Source organism: Schistocerca cancellata, chromosome 6, assembly GCF_023864275.1.
Source record: "Schistocerca cancellata isolate TAMUIC-IGC-003103 chromosome 6, iqSchCanc2.1, whole genome shotgun sequence".
NCBI classification, from domain to species: domain Eukaryota; kingdom Metazoa; phylum Arthropoda; class Insecta; order Orthoptera; family Acrididae; genus Schistocerca; species Schistocerca cancellata.
In genome coordinates this window covers 268,630,930-268,644,445 of record NC_064631.1, presented here as the reverse complement: position 1 = coordinate 268,644,445, position 13,516 = coordinate 268,630,930, and the positions used below count along the sequence as shown (strand labels likewise).

General features: G+C 40.0%; 1 protein-coding gene across 1 annotated transcript in view; it reads left to right on the top strand.

The window, feature by feature from the left end:
- The window catches only part of LOC126191478 (serine/threonine-protein phosphatase 2A activator-like), a 252,675-nt gene extending 242,412 nt beyond the window's left edge, over window positions 1–10,263 (top strand). The window contains exon 8 of the mRNA XM_049932362.1: window positions 10,129–10,263. Within this exon, the coding sequence (XP_049788319.1) occupies window positions 10,129–10,230 (102 nt within the window). The 3' untranslated portion in view covers window positions 10,231–10,263. The remainder of the gene's footprint in view (window positions 1–10,128) is intronic.
- Window positions 10,264–13,516: the final 3,253 nt, after the last annotated feature.

Below are 13,516 nucleotides of genomic sequence, written 5' to 3'. Positions count from 1 at the left end.
AAAGCTCCACCACTGTTCATTTGAACTGCAAGGATTACCTGGCGGAAGGCCTCCACCAGCTGTCAGATTCATCCACCTACAAACCCTGCCCCAGTGACCCCATTCCAGAAATCCAGCAGGATCCCTAGTCTCTCTTCAAATCCTTAGGCCCATCCGAGAGCGTCTCCATGGAGTCTCTCTCTCTCCTCATGCCTATCACTCTCTGCACACCTACCTTCTACTTGCTTCCTAAAGTCCATAAACTCAACCACCCAGGATGCCCCATTGTGGCCAGATACTGTGCCCCCACTGAGAGAATATTTGCTCTCATAGACCAACACCCCCAGCCTATTACCTGCAACATACCCTCCTATATAAAAAACTACCAACCATTTCCTACACCATCTCTCCACAGTTCCCGTTCCTTTACCACATGGTGCCCTGCTTGTCACTACTGATGCCACCTCCCTGTACTCTAACATTCCTATTGCCCATGGCCTTACCGTCAGTGAATACAACTTTTCCCAGTGTCAGATGGATTCTAAACCTGCAACCACCTTCCTAATCACCCTAACCAACTACATCCTCATCAACTGTTACTTCACCTTTGAAGGAATTACCTTCAAACAAATCCTGGGTACAGCTATGGGCACTCACATGGTGCCATACTATGCCAACCTATTCATGATCCCTCTAGAGGAATCCTTCATTAATACCCAGGATCCCAAGCGCCTCATCTGGTTCAGATCCATTGATGACATCCTCAAGGGTGAAGACAACCTATCCATATTCATCCAGAACCTCAACGCTTTCTCCCCCATTCCCTTCACCTGGTCCTACTCAACCCAACAAATCACCTTCCTCAATGTTCACCTCCACCTCAAAGATGGCTACATCAGTACCTTTGTACATATCAAACCTACAAACCACCAGCAATACCTCCACTTTGACAGCTGCCACTCGTTCCATACCAAGAAGTCTCCTCGATAACAGCCTAGCCACCCATGGCTGTTGCATCTGTACTGATGAGAGGTCCCTCTCAAAATACAGTGAGGATATCACTGAAGGCCTTCACAGACTGTAACTAGTCTCCCAACCTTGGACAAAACCAGACCTCCCATGCCTTATCTCTCCAGTCACCCACCACCTCCCAAAGTCCCAGTATCTGGCCACTGATGAGCATTCCCTTTGTGACTCAGTACCACACAGAACTGGAGCATCTGAATCACATTCTCCACCAGGGTTTTGACTACCTCTTGTTATGCCCTTAAATGAGGAATGTCCTACTCATTATCCTTCCCACCTCTCCCACAATGTATACTGCCCCCCTCTGAACCTGCACGATATCCTCATCCATCTCTTCACAACTTCTGCTCTCAAGCCCTTGCCTCATGACTCATATTCCTGTAATAGACATAGATGCAAGACCTGTCCCATACACCCTCCCACCACCAGCTACTCCAGTCCGGTCACAAGCATCACCTATATCATCAAAGGCAGGGCTACCTGTGAAACCAGTTATGTGACGTACAAGCTAAGCTGCAGCCACTGCGCTGCATTCCATGTGAGTGTGACAACTAACAAGGTGTATGCCCACATGAATGGCCACTGACAAACTGTGGCCAAGAAACAGCTGGACCACTCCACTGCTGAGCACATAGCCCAACACAATGGTCTTCATTTCTATGACTGCTTCACATCTTGTGCCATCTGGAACCTTACCACCAACACCAGCTTTTCTGAATTGTGCAGGTGGGAACTCGCCCTGCAATATATTCTACTTTCCCGTAACTCTCCTGGCCTTGACCTTCATTATTCCTTGTCTCTACCCTCTAGCCACTACCTGTTCCCATTCAAGCACTAAATAGTCCTCTATTCCACCAATGCACACAATCTTTTTACTTCTCTCCTTTTCTGCTAACCTCCCACCCTCTGTCTAACCTGCTGACTGCACCTAGCAACCCTATCCTCTCTCCACCTTGTCCCTGTATGCTCCCACAAACAGAACTTTACCATCCCCCACCCTGCTATCCTTCCCCCTCCCTGCCACAGACTCCTCCTTACTCCACCATCCAGTTGTGTCTCCCAACGTGTACAGCTGTTCACAGTGTGGCCTCAGCAGCCACAGTGTGGCCTCAGCAGACAGAGACAGCAGTCATGTATGTGTGAGTTGTGTACATGAGTGTGTGTGTGTGTGTGTGTGTGTGTGTGTATGTTCTATCTCTGACAAAGACCTTGTCCATCAAAGTTCATTTTCTGACAGTCTTTTTGTTGTGCCTGTCTGTGACTCAGCATCTCTGCTATATGGTGAGTAGCAACTACCATAAATATGTTACATTCCATCCTGGATTTTCCCTCAAGAAAAATATCGGTTGTTATAACATTAACAACTTTACATGATCATGTAACAATAGCCAGATTTGATAAAAAATACCAAGAACAATTAAACAAAAAAATTAAAATGTTATTTTCTGCCATGAATCAAATTTTATAATAAATTGTCCAAGAAAATAAAAGAGATAACCAATAGCAGCATGTTTAAAAAAGCAGCTGAAGCATACACCAATACTATACAGCAATGGATTACTTAAATAATACAGAGGAGGAGGCTGGCAAAAAATGTATGGTACATAAAATTAAAAAGTAAATCATCTTTGTCATTCTACAATATGCTTTCAGAGTACAATGAAAGCTACCAGAAAATTGTATACCAAAGATCTGCAATGGAAAATTTGAACTTTCTTTTGTCTTCCAGAACTCACTACTCCTTCATTATGGAGTGATGGCTCAGTTTTCAGAGAGTCAAATGGGGATGTAAAAAGAATGTTATAGAGAGTCTGGGATATCACTGTAGTACTGATGTTAGTAGTAGGACATGCATATAGTGTGTGTGGGTGTAGTGTGTGCAATTACTCTTGATGAGATGTGAATAAATAGTGTAAAATTAATTTTGGAATTAACTAAATCTTTAAGTAATTATGTGCCTGCATACTTGTCAAATTTTAACTGTGTTGCATGAAGCTGACAGGTCTTTGTCCATGTCAAATGGAGGTTGTGTGAATAAACAACTAACTGTGAATGATCCCTAACCAGTACTTGCTTCAGATCATTGTGTGTTGGACTTGTGAAAAAATGGCAGCATACAAAAGTAGTATCATATTAGAACAGATATTATATTCTTAATACATTGCAGTTTGGGCTCAAGAAGGCTTGCTCAACTGAGAATGATACTTATATATTCACTAATGAAATATCACAAGCCTTAAATAAAGAAATATTTCCAGCTGCTATTTTTTGTGATCTATCCAAATCATTTGATTATCTAAACATGCTATTCTCCTAGACACGTAAACTGTTATAGAATTAATTGTATTAAAAACAACTGTTTTCCATGATACTAACCAAAGAGAATGCAAAAATGGTGCTAAACAAGTTAAACAATACAGAGAGGAGAGAAAATATTAGTGAATGGGAAGAAATCAGCAATGGAGCAGCAGGGGGTCAAGTTAAATTCAAGTACTTCTCTTTATGCAGGATATGTGAATGACATACTTTTTAAGACATGTCAATCAGAGTTAAAAGTTGTTTTGCATGTGACACAGGTGCAACAGTTAACTCTGTAAGATAGACTGCTATGGAAGGAATTTGTAATGTCTTTAAAAAATTATAAAGTGAATTTTTTAACTTATGTCTTTCAGACCCGGGTCACACAAATGATATCATAATTTGATAGCAAGTAGAGTACTTTACAAAGTAACTCATCAAAGTACAACTTCACATGATACTGTGGTGAGTTACTATGTAAAATATTCAAATGATCTGATGGTGATTTACTAAGAAGTTGAAACTGATTATGATACCATTTATGTAACCAGAGACTAAAATATAAAAGAAAAAAATGTGCTCTGCATTCCAGCAAGGCAGTGTGCCTGGTCTGTGTAATTATTAAGTGATTGTCTATAGAAGTACACTGTAATAAATAAATTTCAAGGAAATCTGCATGTATATTTTTGTACACAAAGTGGAAAAAACACAATTGATAAACATAACATGTGAACATGATTTTATAACTAGGGTAGAACGCATCTGAGTTGTTGATAAAAAATTGAATTTTAAGAAACATTATTGAGCTTTTCAAACAGCTAAGTAAGTAATTTTTGCTCTTCACATCATTTCTTATCTCGTGGACAATCCAATCAATATCTTAACACATTGCTACATTTTCACTAGGTGATGTTTGTTGAAATAATGAAATGAAATGTGCGTATGACATATTTCAGGCTGGGAGTCGCATTTTGGGGAGTTCAGCTGGTTGGTGTAAATATTTAAAAAAAAAAATTTGAAGCCACTTTGTTGACTTTCATGTTGATGATGATGAAATAATGAGGACAGTACTACAATCAGTCCCCCAGTAGGCAAAATTTGTGATCTGGCTGGGAATCAGAGCCACGCCCTTCACAAGGCATTCAGCCATGCTAACTACTCATCTACATAGGCAGCCCCTTGACATAATATGCTGGGTTATACCATGACATCTTGAAATATGTGGAAAGGTAAACTTCAGGGTATCTGTAGTGCCACCTAGTGAAAAATAGAAGCCCTGTTTCTCTTAATTTTCATAGCTATCATAAGCATTCATGGCTTAAAATATATTTGCAAACAAGAAGTGTGTAATACTATATTTTTTTAAATAGAAAATTGCACTTACCAAGTAATGATCCTAGCTCCTATTGCAGTAGTCCCCTTGGATATCTATAAACTGTTCCCAACATTTCTGGAGGTCTTGGAAGCAACCAGGGAAATTTTCAACTGAGATGCTACTAAGCTCATTTGTCACAGCCTGTTGGATGTCTGCAATATCTTGATGAAGCTTTCCTTTCAATCACCTGAAGAAAAAATTACATGGTGAGAGGTCAGGTGAATATGGTGGATGTGGAATGGCAGAAACGGAATGTCTGGCCAAACACTCAGTAACAGATAAAGAAGTATACAAATGTCTGCTTGTGTCTGTGTATGTGCGGTTGGATATGGGTGTGTGTGCGAGTGTATACCTGTCCTTTTTTCCCCCTAAGGTAAGTCTTTCCGCTCCCGGGATTGGAATGACTCCTTACCCTCTCCCTTAAACTCCACATCCTTTTGTCTTTCCCTCTCCTTCCCTCTTTCCTGATGAAGCAACCGTTGGTTGCGAAAGCTTGAATTTTGTGTGTATGTTTGTGTTTCTATCGACCTGCCAGCGCTTTCGTTTGGCAAGTCACATCATCTTTGTTTTTTATATAGAGGGGAAACACCGGTGGCTAAACATGCCTTGGTGCACGGCCAGCACATCTTGGCACAGTGTTACACCGTCCGGGTTATCTGGATACTTCCCACTGACACCAACCTATCAGAGCTCCGGAGATGGGAACTTGCCCTTCAATATATTCTCTCCTCCCATTACCCACCAGGCCTCAACCGCCGCTAATTTAAAGTTGCCGCCCCTCGTACCTCACCTGTCATTCATCAACATCTTGGCCTCTGTACATCTGCCTCAACTGACATCTCTGCCCAACCTCTTTGCATTTACATATGTCTGCCTGTGTCTGTTTATGTGCGGATGTGTATGTGTGTGTGTGTGCGAGTGTATACCTGTCCTTTTTTCCCCCTAAGGTAAGTCTTTCAGCTCCCGGGATTGGAATGACTCCTTTCCCTCTCCCTTAAAACCCACATCCTTTTGTCTTTCCCTCTCCTTCCCTCTTTCCTGATGAAGCAACCTTGGGTTGCAAAAGCTCGAAATTTGTGTGTGTGTTTGTGTGTTTTTTATTGTCTCCTATCAACATACCAATGCTTTCGTTTGGTAAGTTACAACATCTTTGTTATATATTGCAAAGAGAAGAGCATCATTATTCAGCATGAAAAAACTACAGAAGGCTATCAAACAAAGTAAAAATTGGTAATCAGCTGGCTTGGATGATATACAAACCAAACAAATCAAACACTTTGGCTTAAATACAAAGAAATGGATTCTCCAATTTTTTGATGACTGTGTAAACAGAAACCAAATTCCAAAGATATGGCGAAAGAGTCAAGTGATTGCTTTGCTGAAACCTGGCAAAGAAGGAAATGATCCAAAGAATTTTAGACCAGTTGCACTACTTTGTCATCTTTACAAATTGCTGGAAAGACTGATTTTAAATCGCCTATCAAGTGCAATCGACCCCTCACTTATACCTTAGCAATATGGATTTCGTTCAGGTAAAAGCTGTACTGGACAACTGCTAAATCTCACACAGTTTATAGAAGATGGCTTTGAAGCTCAGAAAGTGACAGGAATGGCATTTGTTGACTTATTAGTGGTGTATGATACGGTCAGTCACCAGCTACTACTAGTCAAGGTCTACAATCTGACCAAAGATTTAGGTCTAACCAGAATCATCGCCTACCTTCTGCAGAATTGCAGGTTCTTCTTCAACTTTCAAGGCCAGCGTAGTCGATGTAAACTACAGAAGAATGGCCTCCCGCAAGGAAGTGTTTTTACTCAACTTCTGTTTAATATATACATGAATGACCAACCTATAGCCCCAAACACCTGGAGCTTCTTATATGGTGAAAACCTCGCTCTAGCCACCGTGAGCACAAATTTTGAATTAGTGGAGAACAACTTCACAAATGCCCTTGAAGATCTGTCCAGATACTACAGCACAAACCAGCTTAAACCAAATCCTTCAAAGACCCAAGTGTGTGCTTTTCATTTGAGAAACAAGGAATCCACTCGCAAGTTGAAAATAGTATGGTCCAACTGGAACATACAATACTCCAAAATACCTAGGAGTGACATTTGATAGATCTTCTGCTTTCAAAAAGCACTGCATGAAATGCAAGTTGAAAGTTTCCACCAGGAACAATCTCCTACAGAAACTAGTCAGATCAGAGTGGGGTAGTCAATCTGAAACAATCCGAACATCTGCAGTGGCACTATGCTATTCTGTGGCAGAGTATGCCTGTTCTGTTTGGTATAATTCAAGTCATGCCAAACAGGTGGATATAGCTCTCAACAAAACCTGCAGAGTTATAACAGGCTGCTTGAAATCCACTCCAGTTGAATGGCTTTACCACCTCGCAGTAATAGCACCATCACCTGTTCGAAGAGAGATAGTTGCGAACAAGGGAAGAAAGGCAATGGAACAGGAAATTACCCATCCTCTGTATGGGCGTGAACTGCATCCGCAGTGACTGAAGTCAGGGAAGAGTTTGCTTAGGACATCAAAGGAACTTAGAACCACTGCTGAAAAAGCTAGGTTGCAACTATGGAGGGTTATGACCTGCCTTCCCCCTGGCTGGAAAAGAGTTGTTGAAGCTTTACTTCCAGGCTGTGGCGTGGAATAGACAACTTGGAAGTCCCTGAATAGAATGAGATCTGGAGTTGGAAGATCAAAAGTTAACTTGGCAAGATGGGGATACACTGATACAAATGATATTCAGTGTGACTGTGCAGAAGAACAGACAGTTGAGAACATGCTTCAGTGTCGACACTCATGTCGTGACACCCTCACTTGGCATAAGCATCCTGCTGACCTTCTTTGTGTCCATTCAGTATCACTGGTTAATTCTATTTGGTATGGATCCCACACACTTGAGTAAAATTTTAGGATGGGGCACATGAGTGTTATGTATGCGGTCTCCTTTGTAGACTGATAGAATTTCCCTAGTATTTTACCTATGAACCAGTCTGCCACGTGCTTTACCTATACTGAAGCAAAAGAAATCCTCAATCCAGTCACAAATATTGCTTGATACCCATAAAGTTGTACTTTTGATAATAAACATAGATGTGGTAATATTAAAATGCTTTTCAGAAATAAAGAAATAAGGCATCTACCTGACTGCCTTGATCCACGGCTTTCAGTGTGTCATGTAAACAAAGTGTGAATGATTTCAGATTATCTGTTCCTGGAATCCATGCTAGTTGATATGGAGGAAGTCATCCTGTTTGAAATGCTTTATTACATTTGAGCTTGAAGATTCTACAGGGATTTCAGGGATACTGGACAGTAGTTTTGTGGATCACATTTGCTACCTTCTTGTAGAAGGGAGTGACCTGTGCTTTCTTCCAACTACTGGGCATGGTTTTTTGTTTGAGGGATCTACAGTAGATTATAATTAGAAGATGGCCTAACTCAGCCACAAATTCAGTCTAGAATCTGACAGGGATACCTTCAGGCCCTGGAGCTTTGTTCAGTTTAACAATTTGAGTTATTTCTTGCAGTCACTGACATTAATATCTCTGTCATTCATCTCTTCAGTGGCATGAAAATTAAATTTGGAGTTCAGTATTTATACTTTTGCTTTACTACTCTCAATTTCAGTTTCTGTCTCATCTATGAGCAACTGGGCACCAACTATGGTGCCACTGACAGCCTTTACATCTGAGAAAAGTACCTTTTGGTTTTTTGAAAGATATTTTGGCAATATTCTGCTACAGTAGTCATTGAAGTCTTTACACATTTTGATGTGAGGGCAGGTACTACAATTTTCCAATTCAACAAAACCATCTGGTAATCACAGAAAATATTCACAGTGGTATCTATCATCCAGAAACATGACTTTTCCTTTCTTGGAACATGAAAAATTATGTGTGCACCTATTAATGTTGGCATCTGAATGGTGTGTCTCATTTTCATGATGTTCCCAGAATATTACAAAAAACTGAAATAGAGTTACTGAGAAAGCTAGCACAATGTTAGGACTCTGGACTTGCAATTCAGATGGATGGTGGTGCATTCCCTGTCTTACAATCCAGCTTTTAGTTTTCATAGTCTCCCTAAATTGTTTTGGGAAAATGCCACAATTGTCCCGTTGGAAAGAACATGGTTGATTTCCTTATCCATCCTTAACCCAAAATGAACATTTGTGCTCTATTTTCAATGCCATCATCATCAATTATGTGTTAAATCCTGATCTTCCTTCATCACTGAAACATGATCCCCTTTGTTTCCAATATCACAATGTGTTTTATTGATGACAGTTGTGTGTGATGACTGAGCAAAATGGCATAGCAGTTAAAACATTAAGCTGAAATTCAGGAAGAGTAACATATAGTTTTCAGCAGCCCAAACTGATTTGGGTATTCAGAAGTTTCATCAAATGCTAGTATTATTTCTTCAAAAGGATGTATTTAATTTTGCACTCCATGCTATCCAACAAAAACTGATGCATCACTTTTAATCATTAACGGAATGCTAAACTCTAATCTTCCTTTATTTCTATGGTAAGTACTTGTTCAGTGTAATATTTCTTTTTAGATAGTGAAATATTTTATTACAGAAATTAAATTAGGGGAGAAACACTTGCAACATATCATTTCCATACCGTGCCCATCAGCTAGTGCTGATTGCTGTTATGAATGGCAGCACTGGTTTTCTGGTTGCCTGGGACTGAAGCAATTCTCCATACAGGAGGTAAAGGAAAAAATTCCACTAATCTGGCTAGAATGAGTTGATCTGGCCTGACCTGGCTGTTTTCAATGCAAGTGGTTTCCACAGGATGACTGGCACTTCATAATTCATAATACCCTTCGGGAACAATCTCCTGAAAGAAGCACCTTACAGCGGTGCTATGACTATGACAGGAAATAGCCAATTGAAGTCCGTATATTCTGCTCTGAAGACTGATTGGCCCAAAGACTTGTGTGGTGAAGTAATTTGCTGGAGTTACTGGAAGCTGGAGAGGTCAGGGAGCCAGCTCACAGCCCTCATGGCTACCAGTTGGTGATGGTATAGAGATGCAGTGATCCACTGAGATTAACAGCCTCATCTGTGAAAAAATCACTATCACCAGTGTCACATGTCATCAGTCAATGAGATACCGTGAAAAGCTATGGGATTTAACTAATGATCTATGAGCCCCACTTCTCCATCCCTCGCCTGTGAACTATCACCACCAAAATGTATGCTATAATACAATAATAAGACAATAATAAGACAATAAATTTTCATTCTTTTTCTTAACATTCATTATGAAGATCAAACAATGGAAAATCCAGGATGTTTCATTATGAAAATGTAAGATCTCTAAGCTTGATATTTGAAAAAAAGTGGATTTCAAACATTTGTATTTTAATAATGTAAAAAGCTTATTTTTATAGTGTCACTTAATAACTGTTCTTCTTTACAGGTACTGGGGAAATTCCAAATCGTCCATCAAACACTTGTTGGCTCCTTGATGACAATGCAGCCATGTGCGAGAGAGCCTGAATGGATGTTTAAATTTTTTTGAATGACTTTAGGCACAGTTTCTTAAGAATAATTATGGAAATACCAGAATTGTTAAAATAAGCTTTATTGCTTTCTCAGTGCATGCAGCCTTATCTTTGGAGCCCAAAGAGATTGTGCAATAAAACTCTGATCTAGCTTTCAGTTGTTCCTCTCAACTTTTTGTGGTAGTGCTGAAATACTAATCATTTGCATATCCAAGCTTGTAGCACAGGTCATGCTAATTTGATATTTATTGCGCGCTGTCTCCACCATGTTGCACCTTTAATGGTCAGAAATGTACGATTACTGATCTCCTTCTCCCTCTTTGTTACTGGCCTTAAGGAACAAAAAGGTTGAGATCATAAGCACCCAAATCATAACTTAAAAGAGACTGGTTTTTGAGTAAATCATGCAATGTTTCTTGAAGTTAGGTTAGACATAGGAACCTAAATGACAGTAGCGAGTAAAACTATAAGAACTAATGATGGACACAAGCAAAAGAGACATAGAAGAGACTGAACTGAACAATTACAATGACCCAACTTTTTAAGAGGCTGCACAGTAAAAGTTTCTAAGACAACCAGCATCCAAGGTTGAAAATTAAATCTCCTTTGCACTGCTGCTATGGTTAGTAAAGCATAGAATGCATTCTAAAGCCTGTTTAGTATTTGTTGGAACCTTGGATAGCTCAGATAACAAACACACATTAATATGTAAAGTGTTAAAAAACCAACACTAGTTAGAAAGTGACATACTGTCAGTAGCTCATTACACTGAGTGCTAAATGGTGTGAGGTCATCAACAGATGGCAATAGCTGAGAAGACAGTGCCCAATATGTAGTCTAGTTGAAATTACCTTTTCATGGTTAAATAGATGAGATGAACCCACAAAGCCATAAGAGGAAGGGTTAATCTCCTTGAGTTTGTTATCACAGAAAGATAACCAGTATTCATGCCAGAGCAATAAAATGTTTCTATGTGTAGCAATGCTGAGATCATCCAAGGGGACAAAATATCTAAAAATCTGGGTAGTAGAATTTCAGCCTTATCAGCAGCCCATGCAAATGACACAATGGTACCAGCATCAGCAAATGAGTGAAGACAATCTTGATCCATTTTACTAAAGGGTGTACAGTGCACAGACGCTCTGGAATGTATTGACAGAAATAGAGAATACAACACATTTACAGACTCTGTGTCACCAGATATATAGGGGTGGCCTGATGAACGCCAAAGAAGTCTGCAGAAAAACTGAGCTCTAATCTAAATGGTAATACCTAAATGCTATTTGCTGATAACAAACGAACATCCCACACCATTACCATGGTATCATAAGTATAAACCAGTGGTAGTCAACCTGGTCCCTACTGCCCTCTAGTGGGCATTTCATCTTTCATGGTGGGCATTAGGCAGTAGTAATTTCAAAAACATTCTTATTAGGTTGTCATAAAATTTTGACATAAATGTAATGACCCATATATATTCCACATCTGGAGACCAGGTGTGCAGTTATACAGTGCACCACAAAAGTCGGAAGATGCTAGCACTGGCATAGGCCTCCACTCTTGGATGTGCACGCAACTTCTCAGTGCACTCTGATTTACAGCTTGTAGAATCAAGCCTGGCCAGCCTCGCTCTCAGTCGTATGTTGACGTTCGGCAAATGTGTATTGGATTAGTAGTGCAGCCACTCTGTGGCAAACATCTTCTTGTACCAATATTCTAAAAGTAATAGTGTTGTATCTTTTATTTACTGTATGTTCTTGTTTCAGAACAATAAAGTAATTGGTGAATATTATTATTATATGCTTTAACTTGCAGCAACGCTGCTTCACAAATTTTATTAAATAAAGTTACTTTCCACCATTACTGTAGTACTGGTGGGCTGTTAGAAAATTTTACTAGTAATAGAGATACAAAAGTGGGCAGCAAGTAGAAACAGTTGACTACCCCTGGTATAAGCAACAAGGCTGTCCCCAAGCTGTGTACTAAGCTCCAGAAACATCCAACAAATGATCAAAGCCAGAGCAATGTTCTCCAGAAGTGAGATAGGTCCCAGATGGACACGGACCTGTGCATAAAGTCAAGGGGGAAAGGGTCCAACTTCTTCAGGGTGTAAAATGTAATGTGAGATGTAGCTTTCAAAGTAGAATATGAAAACAAACTGCAGGAGGCAACAAAAGAAGTAGAATTTGCCTCATATTGGCAGTCAATGGTGTTATCAGGAAAGGAAACACAAGATTAGCTATAGAACATACAGTGCAATTGGAAAGTGAATTTGGAAAAGGGAGCATCATGCTGCAGTTATAGTGGTAGCTTAGCAGCTTCCTCACAGTGATTTAACTGGATTGGCAGGAAATGCACCAGCGACCAAATAGATCTTGCGATTATCAGTTGTGTTGTTGTTGTTGTTGTGATCTTCAGTCCTGAGACTGGTTTGATGCAGCTCTCCATGCTACTCTATCCTGCGCAAGCTTCTTCGTCTCCCAGTACCTACTGCAGCCTACATCCTTCTGAATCTGCTTACTGTATTCATCTCTTGGTCTCCCTCTATGATTTTTACCCTCCACGCTGTCCTCCAGTACTAAATTGGTGATCCTTTGATGCCTCAGAATATGTCCTACCAACCAGTCCCTTCTTCTTGTCAAGTTGAGCCACAAACTCCTCTTCTCCCCAATTCTATTCAGTACCTCCTCATTAGTTATGTTATCTACCCATCTAATCTTCAGCATTCTTCTGTAGCACCACATTTCGAAAGGTTCTATTCTCTTCTTGTCTAAACTATTTATCGTCCATGTTTCACTTCCATACATGGCTACACTCCATACAAATACTTTCAGAAATGACTTCCTGACACTTAAATCAATCCGTTGCCATTGCCAGTCTACATTTTATATCTTCTCTACTTCGACCATCATCAGTTATTTTGCTCCCCAAATAGCAAAACTCCTTTACTACTTTAAGTGTGTCATTTCCTGATCTAATTTCCTCAGCATCACCCGACTTAATTTGACTACATTCCGTTATCCTCGTTTTGCTTTTGTTGATGTTCATCTTATACCCTCCTTTCAAGACACTGTCCATTCCATTCAACTGCTCTTCCAAGTCCTTTGCTGTCTCTGACAGAATTACAATGTCATTGGTGAACCTCAAAGTTTTTATTTCTTCTCCATGGATTTTAATACCTACTCCAAACTTTTCTTTTGTTTCCTTTAGTGCTTGCTCAATATACAGATTGAATAGCATCAGGGAGAGGCTACAACCCTGTCTCACTCCCTTCCCAACCACTGCTTCCCTTTCATATCCCTC